Consider the following 22,295-nt stretch of genomic DNA (forward strand, 5'->3'; position numbering starts at 1 on the left):
TAAAGTTAGATATTATAGCTTTTAGTGGGTAATTTTTGTTAAAGTTTCAAAAAAATTAATAACATAAATAAAACATTAAAAGAAACCTTATAAAATCAATAATTTTATCGATACGAAAAAATCAATTTTAAATTAATGCTATTTAATAAATCAAATTTCAAAAAAGTTAGTCTAAACAAAATTAAATTTTGATTACGGAGTTGAACCAACTTATGAGCTTGATTATTGAAGATCGGGTTAGCCTAACCTAAGTACAAATAGTGTGTTAAGTTCATTGAACTCCATGTTATACGATCGGTCTAGACTGTATTAAAGAGCTGGAGACTATTTCCATATATATAAATCAAGAAAGAAATAAAACTTAACCGCCATACATTAATTAAATAAAAAATAAGAGAGTGGCTCAAAACTAATAAGTTAGGTTGAAGAAGATGACCAACCATATATACATACTCCACGTTAGGGTTGAGACTTTGGGCATGTGACTTAAAGTTTACAATGATATTTCATATTAAGATATTTCAAATAATTGAATTTAATTTTTCTTTTAAAATTGAATATAAATACGTAAATTCTAACCAATATATATATTGTTTTTGTTTGACCAATTTATCTTCTCTCTAGAAGCAAGCTTCTTCCTTTTGTCTAGTTCTTGGACGACTATCGAAAAGAAGGAAAAAAAAACGTACCCAACATTGTAACTACGGACAGAGTTCTTACCGTCTCTTCATACAATAGGAACACTTCCAGTATCGATTGAATTTTTAAGTAAGACCCCTTATTCGATCAATTTAGCTAGATTAGATCAATCAATTATTTTGTAACCACCAATGAATTAAGGAAGTTAGAGACCTAATATGTTAAAGTTATCATGAACTGAAAGGCCCTAAACCTAAACCTAAACCAAGATGTGTGTGAGAGAGAGAGAGGAAGAAAAAGGAAGAAGAAAAGGGTATGAGAATCCCAAAACGAAGAAAGTTTCCAAAGAGAAGAGGACAAGGAAGTGAATGCCAATGATAAGCAGCAAAAGGGATGATGGTATCACTTTTGAGGTGGACTTTGGGGTTCCTTCAACCTACTACTCACATCAAACCCTAAAGATTCCTTCCAATTTGAAATATTGCATTTGTCTTTCTCTCAACTCAAACCCCTTTTATTCCCCTTTCAACTAAACTCTCAACAAATCCTCCTTCATCACTTCTCCCTTTTTCTTTTCCACCCATCTTTTTCTTTCCACGCTTAACCTGAACCAACTCAACCCGACCCCGAAACAAACTAGTGTATGCATTCGAAATAAATAAGAAAATATTGGGGTTAGTGAGTTTTAGCCTTGTATTTTATTGTTGAAAAGGGCCAGTTTTTGAAGGGAATCTGTGTTGTAGTGTATGAAACTTGGTGGGTCTTGGTTTATGTTTTGGAGAAGAATCTGAGGTGAATGAAACTTCGTGCATGTTTTGGATTATTGAAAACAGTGATGTGATGAGATGTGATGAGATGAGATGAGATGAGATGAGCGTAGAAGTAGGTGAATCCATGAAGCATGTCTGTCAGGATTTGATATTGATTTGATATTAATAATATTTATTTATGATACCAATGGATGGTTGAGTAACCCAGAAATAATAACAAAAATATGATATGGGTTTGAATGTTTGTTGTATTTTTGTTTGGTTTAATAGGATAAAATAGAAGTTTCAACCCTCTTTGTCTAACTCTTCTAATGGAGATTCAAGTTTTTAGCTGTGTGGGAAACTCCAAACAAAATAAGAATCTTTTTTCCAATCTCAATATTAGGTTTTCTTCCCGTACTTGTTTAAATCTATATTTTTTTTCGAAGATTAGACATTTTTTAAGTCACGACCTAACCTATTTTTCCTATGAAAATAAAGTATCACTAAATGTTTGACATGTCTGTATAAAATCTTTTACAACATTTAACTATAAATGTTGTCGTAGAGTTACAAGGTTCACAAAATTTCATTTAAAATAAAAAACTAACATAATTGATAACCAACTCAAAACAAGAAAACAATTACTTACAACAAAAATTTAAAAGAAATGTAAGTAGCATCGCTGTTGGGGTTGAGAAACTGTTCTATGAGCTCGACTTTTTATTTTGGGTAAGGTTGGATGTGTAGTATTTTTTTACATGCGGTCTATGCATACACATGTGAAACCATCAACATGCTCATATACGTGCCCTTGGGCTTGACTATGCTCATGTTGTCAAAAGCCACGGGAGGGAAAGGTGTGCGTATCACACCATAATTTATGCATTCGTACTAATCATACTGGGTAAGTATCACAATGCTCGCCAGATACAATATGCACAAGCTCACATAGTTTCAAATTATAGTATATACTTATGACACAAAACATATTTCCATTCTTTTCATGGCATAATGTTCCTATGAAACATTCATATATATACTAGACATACATAATGTTCCTTGACTTATCATTGTCTCATAAGCAAATGTGAACATATTATCATAATATACACCACGTACATCATATTACAACATTCACATCATATGGTAAATCATACCATAACATAAATCATCACATCATATTTTTTTTTTTTGTGGATATAAATTGTGGTGAAAATAAAAAGAAGAATAGAAATAAAAGAATAAAGGAAAGAAAAAGGGTTGAAAAGAAAGAAAGAAAAAAGAAAATAGGAGTTTGGGTGCATTCTTGTGAGGGTTATATGGAAGAGAGTGAAGCTTTTGGATTATTCGGACAATTATATGTCAGTAAACAGTCTGAGAGGTGATGTCCCCTTTTTGTATATCAATTATTTCTGAAGAACAGCTGATCTCTATGCACTCTCTCTCTCTCTCTCTCTCTCGCTCGCTCGCTGCTTGTTTTTATATGCGCAGAGAGAACAATAAAAAAGGACCCAACTTTTTGCTACTCACCACACAAATATGCAAATGAGGACCTCTCTCTTTCTCTCTTTTATCACTCTAATCTTAACTACATGAGTTGGTTTGAGCGGTTAAATTTGACCCACGATCTAAATATGTCGTAAAAGAAGTAAAGAAAAAACTTGAGAGAAAGATCTTTTGAAACAAAGAAACCTTAAACACATAACTTTTCAGTTCTATTTGTTGTTGTAGTCACAAGTATTTACGGTAGAGAAAATACTAACTAGCTTCCTAAACTTTTTCCTTGAGTTAGGAACCACTGACAATCTTCCTAATTAAAGCATAAAACTTGATCCACAGTCACAAAACTAATTCTCCTCTAGTTGCTCCACAAGTTAGTAACTTATTCTTCTAAGTCAAGTTTATTAGCTCACAATCGGTAAACTTGACTTTGTTCAAGATTCTTTACTCCCAGCAATTTTCCATCTATGCAAGGTTAACCCTTGCCAGGGGCTTGGTTAGAATATCTGCACGTTGCTCTCTAGTGCATATGAACTCCACAACAATTTGTCTCTTCTCAACACACTCACGAATGAAGTGGAAGTGAGTGTCAATGTGTTTGCTGCGTCCTTGAGATACCAAATTCTTCATCAGTCCAATCATAGATTTGTTGTCGACGTAGAGAGTTACTGGCTTCAGTTCACTTGTAGTCATTTCACTTAACAAATTTCTCAGCCATAATGGCACGACACTGTAGATGCTGCCATGAACTCGGCCTCACAGGAAGATAGTGCCACAGTTTGCTGCTTCTGATATTGTCAAGAGATCAAATTTCCGTTAAGATAAAATGTCATTCTTGCAATACTTTTTGTATCGTAAATATCTCCAGCTAAATCACTATCGGTAAAACAGACTAGTTCTTTAGGACCTCGCCCTCTTTGATACTTCAGCCCATAGCTTGTGGTAACTTTCACATAGTGGAGAATGTGTTTAACCGCTTGATGATGCACCGTAGTATACTTTTTCCTTACCTACTCACCATTCTAACACCATATGAAAGGTCCAAACGAGTATGAGTCAAGTACCTCAAACTTCTGATGACGCGCCTATACTTAGTGGAATTCACCAAACTTCCTTCAGCATCTTCCCGAGTTGTAACTTTGCTTCCATGGGATACTTGGTTGGGTTGCACTCTGCCATCTTAAGTTGCTGCAACAAATTCTTAGCATAGGTCGATTGCTTTAGCATGATGCAATCTTTCCTTTGGTCCACTTCAATACTGAGGTAGTACGTGAGTAACCCGAGATTAGTCATCTCGAATTCTTTCATCATTTGCTACTTGAACTCTTTGACGTCTTCCACACTGGTATCGATGACGATCATGTCATCAACATACACACCAACTATGAGTGTTTCAACCCCATTGTTTCTTATATACACTGCTGGTTCTTGCGACTGAAGTTTAGGGGTTTGCTTCAACACCACTCGCTCCACAAGACGTGCCCATCCAACTCAACTTAATTATGTGGCTATCCTTACGCATAGGGATTTATCTAACATTACACTCCCTTCCTTTCCTCTCTTTATCGTTGTCACTTCTCCTTGGGTGATTTTGCATCCCGACTCTAATACAAAATGTTGGATTTTAGTGAGTTTCTTCGTGTCACGAGTAGTTTGTGACTCGACAAGTTCTATGTCGTAAACTATCTTGTTTGATAGTGCTAAGGTACTGCCAACATGATGGATGATCTCCAAGTCATCGGAAGAATAAAGATAACAAGTATAACACATGGGCAACATGCATGATGTCCTATCTATAAGGACAATAGGAGATTATTGGCGGAAGTAAAATTATGCCCTGAAAGGAGCATGCTATTAGCGCCCTGCGCAAATGGAGAATCAAAGCAGACAAAACAATGTTTTCCTTGAAGACCATAATTGAGAAAAAGATGTTGAAGCACATGCAAGGTGACAAGACACCAAAAGAAACATGAGGCACGTTCGTGACACTTTTCTCAAAGAAGAACAATACGAGGTTTTGATTTCTGGATAATGAACTATTATCAATCTCACAATGTAACATGAAGATTGCTCAATACCTACATAGGGTCAAGTCAATTTGTCAGTTGATTACTAAACTAGATCCAAAGTTCGTCATCGGAAAAGCTCGAATGAAGAGAATTATCATCCATGGATTGTGACCAGAATATTGAAGCTCTATACAAGTAAAAGACGGAGCAACACTAAATCATCCACCAAGGTGGATACGAAAATGGTGACAAAGAAAAAAGTCACCAAGGAACCGCACAATCCTTAAGAGCTCAGAAGAATGACAATTAAAGCTTTCAAGAGAAGATATTTGAAAGTATTTTCTACAACTGCGAAAAGAAGGACACGTGTCCAAGGATTATTGATCCACGAAAAGTTCATTAAAATTAATGCGACAACTTCCAAAAAGAAGATGAAGGATGAATGTGATCAGAGGAGGTATTGCGTGCCTTAGAAGAAGACGAGCTAGCTGATGGTAGAATATATCAATTACGAGAATGGCTTGAATTTGAGTATTTAATAAAATTTTATTCTTAAAAATAGTAACTATTCAATTTAATATGATTTATTACTAAATTAATGTTTTTAAATTATAAATATTAACTCATTACATAATAAAAATTATATGAAGTGAACTTGTTACAAATTTTAAAATATTATGTTGAGATATATTATAAAAAAAAATCTAATTTTCAGAATATCTTTACTAATAAATTTTCCGTTGAATTTGAAATAACTAAAAGAAAACTTAAAACGGATGTGGAGAGAGTGCATCAATTAACTATATAATAATAGTAATAATAATAATAATAAAACATCTTAATTGACCTTAATTACTCTAGAAAGTGCCTTAATTAATCAATTCTTTCAAAGCCTAATTCACATTAATATTTATTACATGCGTATATCTTATAATTTAAATATTTTGGTCGTGTGGAAAAAAAAAAACAATAATTTTTACATTAACAATAAAATAAAATATATTAAAATAACAATAATTTAGCCTACTCCCCTGACTTAAACATAAAATTATTTAATATAAAAATTATTTGGAGTATTTATTTCCTCGTATAAACTTTATCCAACCAAAGAAAACATAAAATTCAAGGGTTGACATTTTGTAGTTGAGTCAACTCAATCGATATAAAAATAGGGTTATAATCTAATTTAACCGAGTCTACTTTTAAAATTATTAGAAAAATTAATAATATTTAATATTTGTAGCCAATGTCTATACTGTGAGTTACACCGGTTTGATGAATCTTATACGGTTTGATGAATCTTATGAAATTTTAGTTATTAATGTAATGTATACCGTGTATAACATAACCTAAATGGGTTGAGTGACATTATTTATTATTTATTATTTATTTTTGTGTGGGGACATTACCCCTTTCTTTTTAATTTATGGTATCCATAATTTCATGTTTGTATATATATATATATAGAGAGAGAGAAATGCATAAGGCGTTACGAGTTGCTCGGAACCAGAGAAACTTGGCCGCTATGTCTCCTTATGGAAGAATCACATCGGTTTCTCAGCACATTTGTGAGTTCTTGCACTAATCAATCACACACACCTAACAATTAAACCATTCCATTCCCACTTTTCCACTGTTCAATCGCTTCCCCATTTGGTGATTTCCGCCCATTCTCCACTCTAGTTGGCGTCTTCTTTAGTCGCTCAAACCCCACGATCTGTCCACTTCTCACCCCCTCAAACCAACATTAAATTTCTGAAAATACCCATTTCAGAAACTCCACCTTTTTCAATGGAATTTTGTTGCTACACGACCTTCTTTTGTATCACCATTTTTTCTTTCTGGGTCTGCAGCAACCTGAGCTAATGGGTCCCTTTTTCAATTGATCATTTCTGGTTTCTTCCATTTTGGCTTCCTTCATCCTTTTCTCCCTGTTCTGTTACTTCTATTTCCTGTCTCGGAGTTGGGTTTGGCTACAATTTTTAGTTGGGTTTAAGGCTTTTGGAAGCAGATTGAAAGTGGGGTTTGCCCAAAAAAGAAAAAAAAAAATGCTGGGGGAGGATGCGAGAACAGGGCACACCCGCTCTAAAAGGTAGATTTCAATGTGTTTTTGGTCTGTTTTCGTGCTTGAAATTTTGCCATTCTGTATTTGAAATGCTGTTCGTTGAAAATGAGGGTTAAATTTCAAGTTCAGATCCTCGTGATAGAGCTCTGAGAATTAGGAGGTAGTGAAAGTTTGTCCTGTTTTTGTGAAATTGACTGATTCTTTTTGTAGCTGAGAGTTGTTGTTGTTGTTGTTGTTTAGCCTCTGTTTATTCTTGAAGATAATTGTTTGGATTTTGAAGTTTTGTTATCTGAATCTTTGTCCTTGACTTCTTCTTCCCCTACTCATGTTGTAGAACTCTTTTGTCTTTGCTCTACGCATATGGCAGCTCGCTCGACAAGAAAGCAGTTCAAGATGATCCATTACATAATTCTCTCCAATTATCCAACATTGTAAACATGGTAAGATGTTTTGTTTCTTTTTTTTTTTCCTTCTCAACTATTATATGCTGAGCTTAACCATGCAAGAACTTGTAAATTACTCGAAAACGATATGGATCAGGATAAGTTTTATGATAGAAATTGGAATTTTCATTGAACACCAGGATATGGATCAGGTGAAAGAAGTTGAAAATAAGAAAAACTTGTCACCAAAGATGGAAGTTCATAGTTCTTTGAAGAATGAGGTATGGATTTAAACATGAAAGTCCTTGTAAATGTAATCAGAAGAATTGCAACAATGAACCAATATGAATAACCAGGCAACTTTTTGTTAGATTATTCAACTCGAGAAGCGATTGCAAGACCAGTTCAAGCTCCGTTCGGCGTTAGAAAAAGCATTGAATCATGGAGTTCTTCCCTATAGTAACTCAGACAAAATCTCAATGCCAAAGGTAAAATAGCCTCTTTGATTGTTTTCAGATGATATTCACAAGTGTTTGATCTCAATCAAACTTTCCTAGCATATATTTAATTCACTTTGACTGCAGTCAGCCATGGAGTTAATCACGGAGATCGCGACGTTAGAACTAGAAGTTGTGCATTTAGAACAATATCTTCTTTCTTTATACCGAAAAGCATTCGAGGGACAATCATCTTCTGTATCCCCTGCTAAGGACGAGATGTCGAAATTGCCTTCGACCCCTAAAGGCCGATCAATGGTAGTTCCCCTACCTGATATTGCCTCCAAAGATGAAAACTCAGCAGCCCTTTCTGGTTGTCAGTCACTTGAAAATCCAAGCAAGGATTGCAGTGATAGAGATGGAAAACTTTCGGGTTCCAATTTTTATCGTTCTCAATCATCACTGACGACATCGAACGCAGCTTCTTTAGATAAAGCGTCCGCTTCGGTAGTGTCATTGGATAGAACTCTGCGCGCCTGTCATTCCCAACCAGTGTCCATGATGGAGGTAGCTTTTTGCATAAGTGTTTTTGAAGCATTTTCATAGGGTACTAAATCGCTTGTTTCTTCTTCACAGTATGCACAAAATGTTTCCTCCAATATAATCAGTCTTGCCGAGCATCTTGGAACTTGCATTTCCGACCACGTTCCCGAGACTCCTAATCGGCTTTCGGAAGACATGATCAAGTGCATATCAGCTATATATTGCAAATTAGCAGAACCATCTCTGTCAAATCATGGACTTTCATCTCCCATGTCTTCTTTGTCATCAATCAGTGAATTTTCTCCAGGAGAGCAGTATGCTATGTGCAGCCCGGGGTTCCGAAACAACTCATCCTTCGATCGATTGGATAATCCTTTTCTCGTGGAAGGTCTTAAAGATTTTAGCGGGCCATACAGTACCATGATTGAGATATCACGGATTTGTGGCGACCCTCAGAAGCTACATGATGTCAAGAGTTTGCTCGAAAACTTCAGGTCAGCCTATGTATATTTAGGCATCAGCATCACAAATCTTTTCCCGAGCGCTTTCCTGTTATCTTACAGTCTTCGTTTTTGTCGTCGGGTTATGTTTTAACAGGTTGCTTATCTCGCGTTTAGAGAAAGTTGATTTGAGGAAGCTGAAGTACGAGGAAAAGTTGGCTTTCTGGATAAATATTCACAATTCACTTGTGATGCATGTAACATGTCAACCTTTTGCATCTGTTAATTTATCCTTACACTTTTTTCCCCCGCCGAATCGATTATAATCGTTTCTTTGTTTACGAGCAGACGTATTTGGCTTACGGGGTACCCCAAAACAATATCAAGAGAGCCTTCTTACTCTTGAAGGTAACTTCAGGAGCCTAAACTCTCACTATGATCATTATGACCATTGCTCACTTTGTGTATGTTGTACAGTCTGCTTATAATATTGGAGGTCATACAATTAGTGTAGACACAATACAAAGTTGTATTCTTGGCTGTCGGATGCCTCGTCCTTGGCAGGTATGAAATGCTCGATTTTCGTTATATTTTTCGGAGCGTATTCCCATCATGATGTGATATTGTCTTTCTTGGCTGTTCACTAACCAAGGGAAATAACATTTACTTCTCTAGAGGCTTGATATAATGTATTTGACACGCAGTGGCTTCGGCTTTTGCTTCCTTCACGGACGAAATTGAAGATTGGAGATGAACGCCAAGCATATATGATCGATCGTCCGGAACCCCGTTTACATTTTTCACTTTGCTACGGCAGCCACTCCGATCCTGCGGTAATCTTAGAATTCTCTGTTTCAACCGTTAAAAATTAAGTCCCGACACGCTTAGAAGTTGTCATAAATCATTCAATATCATTTCAGGTTCGAGTTTACACACCGAAAAGAATGTTTCAAGAACTGGAATCTGCAAAAGACGACTACATTCGAGCCAACTTCGGCGTACGAAAGGATCAAAAGATTCTTCTTCCAAAGATCGTCGAGTCATTCGCAAAGGACTCCGGACTGTGTTCATCTGGCTTAATGGAGATGATTCTCAAGAGCTTGCCTGAATCTCTGAGAAAGAGCGTGAAACGAGCACAGCTCGGGAATCCTCGGAAGAATGTCGAATGGATAGCTCCAAGTTATACTTTCAGGTATCTAATTTCTAAGGAGCTGACGACTTAATTTGCTTGGTTGCATTGTTTTTAGGGATCAACTCAGATGCTAAAAATTTTGCGCATTGGATTTGATTTCTCATTTGTACATATAGGAAGCATAAGCTAAGGCATCTGAGCTTGAAATTGAAATGTCTATATCTTCTTCCCTTCCATGTTTTGAGCTTCACATTGTTCATCAAACCTGTGTCATCAATGTTGGAATAGACTTGTATAACTTCTTAAACCTTTAACAATTTTGGTCATTAGTATTATCCAATACTGTGAATGTATAAAAACATGCCGACACAAGCTTCATGGTACATCGAGCAACTGTCCTTATCAAGTGTTTTGTACGTTCTTATCGAGAGTTTTAGTGGGATAAGAATTGACACTCAGTTAGTGTTGCCAATACGATCAAATGGGTAATTGCATATTTGATCCAAATGGATAGTTATTGGGATGTTATTAAATTAGGAAACAAACAACACAGTACTGAGTGTGGCAGTAGGAGCACTCGTGATCGATTATTTATTTTAAGGACAAAAGTTGAGGATCCTATGTAAAATATATGTTTTATAAATTCAAATATCTTATGAAGATCTTCGTCAGCTGGAAGATTGGTGAAGTGGGCTTTCTATTTCTTGTCTCTTTTCCATATTACTGTTTTAAATAATACTACTCTTTGAGCCCACAACGTGCTCGATGACTCATCCAAATTTAGGCTATCATCTTAGGGCACAACATGAATATGGCATCAACTAACGCACCATATAACGTGTGCATTGAAGAGGAAACAAGCCATAAATAAGATAGGGATAATGAGTAGACACGAGTGTTATAGTGAGGGCAAGCGTTGCGAGACGAGTGTCTTGAGTGACTTCCTTTGAAATGGATCTTTTAAGGATAGTACCGGGCGGCACGAGTGTGCCGCTATTGCGCCCTAACTTGAGTGTCAATGGTTGGATTTTTCACCCACTCTCTGGTACGATATCTGTAAATAACATGGTAGGGGCACTTAGGGTCAATACCTTGGTAAAACTTAGATGGATGGGTTGTTTGAGATGTTTTGATGATATGAATGAGACGTGGGCCTGTTCTCAATGGCATGACTGAGGGAGTTGCGATGGCCGATGACTCCCTGTAACTTGGGATGACATCAAGAAATATGAGCCATGTTGATTGAGAACCTAGATGATGTAGGATATGACATTGCATTTGAGAGACCTTAACCCCGAGTAAAGGTAAGGTCGAGCCGAATGACTTGGCCTAATGTAGAGGTAAGTCGGTTGATTGTGTCGCAGATGATTGGACGTGCATGTGCAAGCGTGTATGACTGAACAAGTTAGGATTGCGCAAGAACGATGTTTGGTTGACGAAAACAAACCTCGCATAAAATCCGACAAAGTTACAAAGCCGGGCGACAAATGAATATGGGACTTAGATTCCCCTTAAGGCTAGTCGTGAGTGTGTTAAGATCAGATGTCATATGGTTGAAAAAGTATGCCTATGAATTGAGAGTTAAAAAATTGATCATCTTGAATTGGCTTTGTATCCATCTTGTCTCTAACATTCTTGTTAGAGGTTCGAGTTTGACCTTGACTTTTGTTCTTATGGAAGGAATAAATGATCTAGGCCTTGACAACTACAATTGTAGAAGGTATATCATCAAAGGTTAGTTGGTCTAATTTTGCCTTCAAAATATCTCTGCTAACGAGTTTTGATTGCTAACAGATTTTGTGTTATTAGGTAAGTCAATCAGTCGATCATGGCTCCTTCACATCGACTGAAAAGCTAGTCGACTTTATTTGCTTTTACAACTTCAAACGTTTGTTTGGAATCGCATCATTTCTTAAAAAGAAATGCCCAAGTTAGCCTCAACCTCGGCCTTTTATTTTGATATTAGTGTTTGACTGGTGTCACTACGATGACTTAATCATGCTCTCTCATTTGTTTCTCAAACCAATATCGTTCTTTCGCTTTTGACCATGAATATTGATATACGTAATTCAATAATGAATTTATATTTTGAAGTGAAAGATGTGAACTATGAAATAAGTACACACGGGCGTGGTACTTATCAGCTACACTTTGATATTTACGTGAGTGAAGTAAACATGTAGCATTTACATAATCTATTCATATGGTGTTTGAGTTATAACATTTTCATAATCTATTTACCTAAGGGTTGATATTATACCATATTCAAATAAAATTAGGAAAATGTAAGTATGCTCGGCACACCTTTTGACCCACGATAATCGTTAATACCTTTAAATGATAATTATTTTGTATGGATCGAAGAAATGAATTTATTTATATTTAACAAAAATTAGAAATGCGAGACGTTACTGAATTTTGGATAATTTGAAATTTGATTTATAAGACATTATAAGAAGTGTGGAAGTATATTAGAGATGGAGAGTAACATTATTATTAGATTACATTCCAAGAAAACAAGCTTATTTTTTTCATGGGCTTTACGAGACAGCCTTATCCTCTAATACGGTCTCTCACCGATTCCGTTTGCAGGAGGATTATAGAAACAAATGGTCAAAGTAATCCGTTCCTTCCGACACGTCGCTTGAGCACACCCCACTTCCTTCGTCTTCGGGCAGACTACCTGAGTATAAGCCCCACATAGGCGACCCTCCTTGCACGTGTTGCTCGTGTGATTGTAAAACGCCTTCTCTTCAACCCACCCCCCCACCGCCACACCCGGCCACTGTACCGGTCGATTCGACCAATCCTGATTCCCGCCGTACCGGAAGCGGGTCACGTCAGCGGGGTTGCAGCTCTTTTGGTTGCGTTGAAATCGGACGAGGCGACCTGTGAGATTGGCTAGATTTTGGCTCCACTGCAGTGGCTCCACCCCCACCTCCGCCCTTGCCTTGTTGTGAAAACGTAAAAAATCTCTGGCTGCTGCTGAACTCTGCCCGGCGACTATTTGGAATAGTCCCAAGGCTAGAACTGGCAGTACCCAAGTTGGATTGATGCCCATTTGCCTCTTTTTTTTTTTTTTCGTTGCGGAATTCAAAGGTGTGAGGGCTTGTGATCTGTGTTGGGAATTTATAGAAAAGGTTGAAGGTAATATAAAAAAAAGGGTTGATCGTGAGATACCACATCTGTTGGACTTTCAGTAAATTATGAGATCTCACTTGAGTTGTAGAAGAGAACATTATAAAGGTGTAGAAACCTCTCCGAGGACACTGGCCCTTGCTGGATTGTGCTCTCCTAACAAGGTTCCTCGTAAGAGTGGAAACCTCTGTCAATAATAGAACTCACATTAGTTGGAGAGAGAGGAATGTAATAAGAATGTGGAAACCTGTTGGGCCCCGTGAGATCATGCTACAAATCATTTTATTATCTAAATTTTTTAATTTATCTTGTTTTTACCTTTTAAAATGAATTCTAAAATTTTGATTTTGGATATAATAAATAATTTTGGTTAATTTTAATAATTTATGGAGCTTTTTAAGGTTAATAATGGTCGATTAAACCTAATTAATATGTTATCCTTAGGGTTGAATTGATGTCTAATTATTTGCTAGAAAAAAGAAGAAGAAGAAAGAAATAGTTAAAAGATTAAAAATGTGTTAAATTTAAAAATAATTAGAACTCAGATACCACAATTGTTAAAATTTTATAAATTTATATGAAAAAAATTTAAGACAAGCTTTATGATAGTAAACCTATAATTTAATTTCTAAATGAAATTTAAATATAGTAGAGTGGAGATGAAATAATCGAATAATTGAACGATAAAGTGTGCCCATGAATTGGTGTTGGCGAACTTGGATCCGTTGAGACGTGTACCATGTGACATGTATTTATGGGGACACAAAAGTGTCACGACATATGTTCCTAGATTCGTTTTAAGTGTGACTACAAATTTAGCCTAACTCCTTGTCTCCATTCTATCCATTGATTTACTCCTAATTTAATTTGTTAATACGTATGTTGTAATAGTAGAATAAAAACAACGTTAACGGGTCAAGCTTAACTAAGCCTATTTGTTGGCTCGCAATTGAAATCATGAGATATTCGACTAGAGGTCGAGATTCATGTGATTTAAGTAGTTCAATTGCAAATAGAAAGATATCGTATAGCAACCTATATTTCATATATATTCTCACATCGGTAGCTACTAAACAATCTAATTCAATCATCTATTTTCGATTTAGGTTAGGCAGTTGTTAGAAAAAAATTAATTTTTTAAAAAATTTTATTTATCCACCATTGATAATTATTCGATACAATCTTAGATAAAATATATTAAAAGTTTAAAAACAAACCCAAATTAATCTATAATCATTCAAAAAATAAATTTATGATCAACAATAAGCAAAAATGGTAACCTCCTAACATAATTCAATATTTTCATAGAATTAAAGAACAACTAAATACAACTAAACACGAGTACTTAATGAGCAATTGGTAATTCTAAAAATAAGAAAAATAGAAAATAGATCATAAAATTAAAAACATAATAAAAATATTTTTATTTAAAGAAACTATGCCTAACATAAAAAAAAAATGCTATAAAATTATTATTATTATTATTATGTTTTTTTATGCATGACATGAGATCTCGAACGTTACAATAAACATTAGAACTGTCAAAACATTTTGGGTAACTTTTCATAAAACTCGGTATTTTTTTGCCTAATGAGATAAATGATGGATTGAAAGTAAATTCTAAAGAAATTTTCATAGTCGCTTCCCGACCCCACAAAGATAGAAAATTTAATATATTTTAAATTACTCAATTATATGTATAATCTATAAACTTTAAACACAATATGCTTTTCTTTCCAAGTAACCTAAATATATTCATAAATCGTAATCAATTGTTTGTTAATTTATTATGTTATTTGTAGATGATTCAGGATGGTTGGTTAGTTTATTCATATTTAAAATTGTATAAACGGTACGAATTCGTTAATTTATTGTTTAAGAATAGTATGAAATATGTTTTTATTCTTAAAAGAGAAATTTATGAAATAAAAAATGATTTTTGTTTTCTTAAACTAAACAAAATTATATTTTGAACCACTCCTGAAGCATTTTTAATAAGGCTAAATTACCACTCGTATACATATGAATACACCAAAATTTTAATGTATACTAAAAGATTTTGTTTGGTTTGGATCAATCAGGAGGTTTTGTCTCGTGAACCTGAATCGACCCAATTTATTCGAGTTCAAAAAATTAATCCAATACAATTCAAAATATTAATTTAATCCAATCAACTCCTATAATTCAGATTGAGTCGGTTCAGTAGTAGGTTGAATGTATATCTTTACTAAAAAAAAAAAAAACATGAAATAAATAAATATAATAAGATATTCAAAATAACATAGCATTCGAAGGTTTCTTGAGATCGCTTTGATTTTGTTTTTTTTGAAAAAGCATCTCTCACAACCCCAATCTTTTGGTAGTGGGACAACGATCTTGTGGTACTTGTTTTAACGCAGCAAACAAGTTAGCCTTATGGAAATTGGATTTTGCAGAGAATCTCGACATAAGGTAGAACCTCGAATCACGTTTTGAGTGAAAAATGTTCTTAGAGAATGTGAGCTAGAAATGAGTTGAAAATAGTTGTAAAGAAAATAGGGTAAATATTGATTGCATTGAAAACACGTAAACAAGAGAGATGACAATAGTTAGTCGAGGGGAGGTTTGATGACTAACCAAGGAAAGATAAAATAGAAGCTAACGCTCACTAATTCGTCGTACATATACTCTAGGTCATATAACATCAATCCAAATCATATAATCAAGCATACATGAGTTTTTCGAGCTCCTATAATGCTTGTAGGGACATTAATAGTGAGTAATTCTTCATCATCATGCATACTCATCAATAAACATTCATAAACATTATAGCGAGCCCCAACGTAGTCTTCAAATGAATCAGAGTCGCATTCCATATAGTGAGGAAAGAAGACATGGTGATGTAGCATAAAATAATGACAGATTCAGAGACACATAACAACAGCTAAATGTCATAAACTGAGGGAAGATGTCTGGACACGTGAAAAATAGGTGGAGACCTCCAATTAACGCCACAAAGCAGATCCAAATAACGCCTGAAAAACGTACAACAATTAGCAGCTTGGGATAAATAACACAGAAAAAACCCTCAATCTCACAATAAACATTAAAAATCACTCTTTTCTCTACAGGGGTCTACACAAAATAATAAAAGAATAAACTGCTACAAACAGAATAAAGCATAAAAAATGATTGGGCTGTCACTTCTTCAGAACTTTGGGAGCGTGCCTCCTTTCATATTTTGGATGCCCTCATGTCGCTCTCCCTAGCGTTACTACGTTCTGCTCGCAGATCTCAAAGCTGATTCAACTCTACAAACAATACAAGCTCCTTAAGTATTGGCTTAGGTACCATATGGTGGTCTCCACTTGGTCTTCTCCGTTTGTAACGAAGTTTGCTATAATCTTCTTTTTTATTGAGTATCAACAGATTGGGCATCTTCTTGGCAAGTATCAACACCGGCTTTTAATCTTGGGTGAATGTGAGGTTTGCATCTTCATTGCTTTTCTTGTTGCGGCACTCTAATGCATAATGCCTTTTTTTACAAGGGTAGCACTTGATCATATTCTTGTTCTTTTAGGGGTTGGAATCGTCATAAGTTTGTAAGGTATTGTCTACCGATTTCACGGCCACGCCCTCTTCTCTCCTTATTGTGGCCACGAGCTCCACTTTGAGTTTAGAGGTGGTTCACCCTTTTGAGCGATCTATTGAGCGACAAATCTCATCTCTGGGTGAACTAGTCTTCTCTTCTTTGACTTAGGGTAACTTATTTTGATTATGCAGTGTGGAACCAGTGTTCTAAGTTAGGGCACTACCTTGTAAAACTCCCTCTCTCAGGTGAGGACAATATGGTGTGTGCTAGTCTACTTGTCATCTATGGAAGGTTAGCTGATGAGCTTTCCCACAAGACCATATTGTCACCCAAGGTTGAGGAAACCACCCTATGTGCTTGTCAGCTACTAAGATTACTCGTGTGATTCCACGTCCTCTCTCAAGATGAATTTTGCTGTGAGGTAATCCAATTGAACTGTTAGGTCATACAATCCTAGTCGGCTCATGCCTAGCTCGATAGTACGAGTACTAGAGCGGAAACTCGATAGTACAAGTACTAGAGTGAAAACTCGATGTTAGGAGTATTGGAGTGGAAAGGGTAGCGGAGAGTAAGATGGTACCTTTAAATTGATGACAATGTGCATGCTACTAATGACCTAGACAACTACCTTTGTCATTCTTCGATGTCATGGAGGTGCATTAGGTTCTTAGGGGCATCTAGGCGATTAAAACCATCTTTTTTTTCTAGAACATCTAAGACTAACTCCTTGAGCTCTGATCGCCACTCACAATCCTGGGGTGCAAGGTGATAAGGCAATTATAATCCTCAACCTAATGATCCAAGCTTTTGTTGAAGAAAGAATCATTGAATCAAATAAATTAACACCCCCTTCTACAAAATTCGGATCAATGAAGAGAAAAATGCTAGAAATAGATTATCTTTCATATCAAAGAAATAAAAACAAGATTAAGAACCTTATTCTAAATTGAGTCACCTTACATGATTTAGAAACAAGTTATGACATTGATTTTATTTTTTAGGCTTTGAATATTAGATCGTGATTAAAAAGACGAACACAAAATCAAATAAAAAAAAAGTAAAATAAAATATAAAATGAAAGTCCATAAAATTTAAATCGAAATAAAAACAAACACACAACAAGATTCAGTATAAAATTAAATCCAATTATAAGACCATGTTGCTTAAAATATTACAAATGGGGAATACAATTATAAAACAAAATACAAAAGACTTCAAAATGTAAAAATGGATTGAGACTCCGGAATGATCCCCTCTGTGACCACACAGCCCTCAAACGCTCCACCACCTCGGCTGGCAACCTGTGAACGCCTGAAAAAAAGGGAAAAAGGGTGAGTATAAAAATATTCAGTAAACAACCTACTTGTACGCTCTCATCGCATCCATGTCCTAGCAGGTGATTACAGCCTTGACTTTAGGCTCTAGGTGTATTGCTCTTGTTGTAGACAGTCTGGGTAGCTAGCCTAGCCTACGCAGCAGTAACCGGTATCCAATGATGAGGAGCTACCTTTATAGACTCCGTACCAGGTGGGGACATCATGGTGAGTGCTAGCCTGCTCGTTATCCATGGGAGGTTAGTTGGCAAACCTATTCCACAAGCCATGAAGTTGCCCTAGGTTGGGGGGCGCTATCCCCTGATACGTGTCGGCGTCACTAGCTACCCGCATGATTAACGCCCTACCATAGGACGAATCCCCCCTTCAAGGTAACCACTCACTACCTACATGATCAACGTCCTACCATAGGACAGATCCATCGTGCAGGATAATCTATCAAAGCACCGAGTTACACATCCCTAATCAGCCTCACGCTTAGCTCAATGGTACCATACCGGAGTTGAAAGGGAAATGGGGGTCCTCAAACACTATACCAGTTGCTATCGACCTAAGAGGCTACCTTTTCATTTCTGGATGCCATGGAGGTCTGCTAGGTTATTCGCTAGGCGATTTAAATCCCATCTCTCGTTTCCAGGATGTTCGGGGTTAGCTCCTCGGGTCAAATTAATCTCTAGGTGCACACAGGTCTAAACCTCTGATTGTTCACGATCCTGAGATACAAGGTCTACTCGAAACGTACTGACCCATTGGTCAACATGTAAATCGCACTAGTTGTAGCACCCTAATCTCAACTAAGTTCTCTCATGCATGCTTTGTTAGGGAGATATTCTTATCGATCGCCTAAGCACGTAATCCACACTTCAAACTTTATCTAGTCATATCTAGGAACAGAGGAGGCCTATTCTGAGTCGACGCTGCTCTATTCTGACTCCTAGAGTCTTTCTTAGTTAGGGAGCACTAGGGTCTAGACCCTCTGACTGTTGCTCACGATCTTAAGGCGCTCAGTCTACTGGAGGCGTCTTGACCTAGGTCATCGCTAGCCAACCTAACTCTAGTGCCCTAGCTTCATGCAGATAGACATGCTTTATAGGGAGAACACACAGTCAAACACTTGGAGAAACACATACTATTTCATGCACTCATACAAGAAAGCAAGCTCAACAGGGAGATAATATCTATCAATCATCCGGATTATAGATTACAATAGCTCATCCTCCTTTCTGGAAAACATATAAAATATCACTCATCACAAATCTCATCATAGGGGCATTTTTGTAATTTCCTACCTCTTGCATACCACACTCATCCATATTGTCCAACTTGTAATCAAGTCATGCAATTTTCTTTCTAACCTTTCCTAATAAATAAAACAACATGGTTCTCAAAAATCTCAATTTACGGGCATAACAGTAATTTTACCATAACATACATAGAGTACATACTCATTCAAAAATGTTCTTCTCAACTCCTTAACATGAATTATCTAACCACCTAAGATAAGGAATGCTAGCATGTTAGCACGTCCTAGCGATCCCTACAAGTGTTAATTGCCTAAAGTCCATGTATAGCGCGTACCTTCCCGAGATAGCTCTTCCACATGTTAAAAGCTCCAAAACACCTGAAATCTCTCACTCACGTGCTATCAGCTACACATTTAACTCATTCGTCAAAATTTCAAGATTTTCAAACAAGAGTTTTTTATTCTTTTCTATTTTCTTTGATTTTCATAACTTTCTATTAACTTAATTTTTTCACGACAATTGTAGACTTTTATACCATCTTTCCTAGGGTATTTTTCTCATAATTTTTTATCAATAACAACAACAAATAATTGAGTCCAAAGATCGTCAAAAACTAGAACTTAAAAAAAAAAAAAAAATCAGCTTCTTGATGTTCATCGGAGTTTAACTTTTTGGTCGGAATCAACTCGGACTTCCTTCAAAAAAAAAAAAAAAAAAAAAAAATTTACAAAATCCCTCCAATATCAACGTACTGAAAATTCAAAACTTAATTTCAAGAAAAACTCTCAGGAAAATCAGAATAAAAAATCCAAAAATCATATCCAAATTTGTCAGCTTGGTCATGGTTAACACACTCAGAGACGTAAATTGAACAAAATTGTGGTGAAATTTAGAAACAAATTTGGTTGAAATCCTAAGCAGCAAGGTGAGTGAGGCAAGAAAGGTAGTTGTCCTCCTACATGACAACATTTTGAAAAGATGGTGAAGGAGACAACATGTCTATCAACTAGAAAGTGCTTCACAAAGTTTACAAAAGAAAGTAAACCGAGATGGTAATGATCACGAAGAGAATAGATATCTATTGCATAAAGTGATCAAAAGTGCAATAGCCTATATATATCCACATGGATACAAGTGATTGAACAACCAATGCAACTGAATGGAGTTCTAATAAACCAATATTGTAATGATAGGGTCCTTACTCATTTAGAATATACTCAACGCATATTCTAAAAACAATTACAATATGCCCAAGCCTCTCCTCTTAACATTCCAAACATGCATGCAACCAAAACAATGCGAAAGATCTAGACTCCACTGTGATCCACATGGTTAAGTTCGAACATATTTGGTTGACAGAGACGTCAACCAATTAGAAGAGAAGGATGTCATGGTCATATTTGTTCAGACGTGTTGTTTGTGGTGGTCGCATGCCCATGTCATGCCAAACCCTATTACTTCCTTTCATATTGTATTATTATGCTATTATGCTATTATATTTTATGTATGTACGATCATTCAGTGAAATCATGTCTACTTCTTCTAGACATTAATCATCTCAAAATATACCATAGGGGCCAAGTAGTCATCAAATCTCCCCCTACCAAGTATTGTAATCTCTCTTGCCTACATGTTTCTAATGCAATTGATCTTTGAACTTGGTTTCAAGTATTTTTCTCGCCCATGTTTTATAAAATATTTTCTTTCAAAACGTGAAGAGGCTCGAGCATGCTTTCGAATTGTCTAATACGATTTTACACGGCTGACTTGTTCGCTAGGTTAGAACAATTGCAACACAATAACCGTCCCGTTGTCTAAAAAGCGTGCGATTGTGACATCAGGCTCGAGTGTTACACAATATATTTTTAAAAGTAGCCAAATTATAAAAAATATCCATGAACTTTATTTTTTATTTCATTAATAACTCTATTATTGTGAAAAGTTGTTCATAAGGTTTCGAGACAAGCATTCTAGTCACTACTATAATATTTTAAATTTTATAAGCTTTAAAGAGAACTTAAGCTCCATTTTTATTTTTTGTCCACCTTTGCTGCTTCATTGGATTTTAGACGAGGTGCTCTTTGCCGATCAAATACAAATCATTTGAATTGTTCAACTTTGCCTCTATATTAGATCCAGGTCTTTCAAATGTAACGTCGCATCTAATCTCGCCATCGTGATTCTCAACAATACAGTCCATGCTTTGTTCTCTCATCCCAAGTCTTGGATGTCATTGGTCTTTACTACTTGCTTAGACACACTTATCAAGAATCAACCTATGAGTTAACCTTATCGTTGTGACACCTCAAACATCCATTCATCTAAGTACTATCAAGTCATGAACCCTTCTATGTCCATGCTAAGTCATCTACAAATACATACTAGAGAGTGGCCCTGTATACCAACCACTGACTTAATAGGTGGGGCACAAGTTTGGCACACTCTCTATCATTTAACATTGTCCTAGAAAAACTTATTTTCAGAGAAAGACACAAGACACTCTTCTTGCAATATTTGGTCACACAATAACACATATGTGTGCCATGGGATAGCTCACATAGGCCACAAGGCCTAGTGGTGGTGTAGAGCTAACATCGTTAATACTAAAATTTTCGAAGTCGAGAGATAATTTATAGTTGTCTTACTTTTTAGTATCAATTTATACTTTAGTAATTAAATTTATGGAAGTTGAGATAACTTGACATAAATAAATACTTTTTATAAATTTTGGACTACTCATTTCATTTCAAACATTTTATTTAGAAATATGTTATTTAAAATTTGTGTTTGAATTTGTTAGTTTTTCAAATCAAAATGAAGGGTATGAATGTAATTTAGGGATGCACACAATAATTATGCTCCACACCGGTTTCTCACTGAACGGGATTTTTTAGGATATTTATTAACCGCCCGATCCGTACCGTTCGAAACTGTTCTAGGTATCAGAACAGATCGTCGTCGCAATTTACTGTAACGGCACGTGTCAGTAAATGAATGGTGCAGTGGGCCATCCCGATTCCCATAACGGCGCCGTCAAATATCCCCGTTTACAAAGTCCCCCGTCATTTTCCAAAACGGGGTCCGGTGTGTGTGTGGGGGGGGGGGGGG

The 22,295-nt window shown here is 35.9% G+C and overlaps 2 protein-coding genes across 5 annotated transcripts; one reads left to right on the forward strand and one right to left on the reverse strand.

The window, feature by feature from the left end:
• The first annotated feature begins 6,391 nt into the window (after window positions 1-6,391).
• Window positions 6,392-10,217, forward strand: LOC111796239. 4 transcript variants are annotated; one of them, XM_023678999.1, is made up of 11 exons: window positions 6,392-6,992; window positions 7,300-7,405; window positions 7,549-7,629; window positions 7,720-7,836; window positions 7,933-8,352; window positions 8,422-8,822; window positions 8,926-9,025; window positions 9,117-9,176; window positions 9,246-9,332; window positions 9,473-9,601; window positions 9,689-10,217. In XM_023678999.1, exons 1-11 carry the CDS (start codon window positions 6,949-6,951, stop codon window positions 9,989-9,991), a joined length of 1,848 nt encoding a protein of 615 aa, XP_023534767.1. In that variant the 5' UTR covers window positions 6,392-6,948; the 3' UTR covers window positions 9,992-10,217. The 4 variants fall into 4 exon arrangements, with proteins under 4 accessions (XP_023534767.1, XP_023534768.1, XP_023534769.1 ...); XM_023679000.1 differs by having other exon boundaries at window positions 7,333-7,405; XM_023679001.1 differs by lacking the exon at window positions 6,392-6,992 and adding an exon at window positions 7,038-7,125.
• A 2,099-nt stretch (window positions 10,218-12,316) lies between these two features.
• LOC111795831 (STS14 protein-like) lies at window positions 12,317-12,984 on the reverse strand. Its single transcript, XM_023678434.1, has one exon. The coding sequence runs from the start codon at window positions 12,959-12,961 to the stop codon at window positions 12,461-12,463; it is 501 nt and encodes a 166-aa protein (XP_023534202.1). The 5' UTR covers window positions 12,962-12,984; the 3' UTR covers window positions 12,317-12,460.
• Window positions 12,985-22,295: the final 9,311 nt, after the last annotated feature.

Source organism: Cucurbita pepo, chromosome LG05 (assembly GCF_002806865.2).
Source record: "Cucurbita pepo subsp. pepo cultivar mu-cu-16 chromosome LG05, ASM280686v2, whole genome shotgun sequence".
Lineage (NCBI taxonomy): Eukaryota > Viridiplantae > Streptophyta > Magnoliopsida > Cucurbitales > Cucurbitaceae > Cucurbita > Cucurbita pepo.

Excerpts from the sequence above, each read along its gene's own strand:
- LOC111795831 (XM_023678434.1), bottom strand. The coding sequence starts at position 12,961 with ATGGGCATCAATCCAACTTGGGTACTGCCAGTTCTAGCCTTGGGACTA.
- LOC111796239 (XM_023678999.1), top strand. The coding sequence starts at position 6,949 with ATGCTGGGGGAGGATGCGAGAACAGGGCACACCCGCTCTAAAAG. Across the intron at positions 7,406-7,548 it reads TATCCAACATTGTAAACATG|GATATGGATCAGGTGAAAGA; the intron begins GTAAGATGTTTT and ends ATTGAACACCAG. Across the intron at positions 9,177-9,245 it reads GAGCCTTCTTACTCTTGAAG|TCTGCTTATAATATTGGAGG; the intron begins GTAACTTCAGGA and ends TATGTTGTACAG.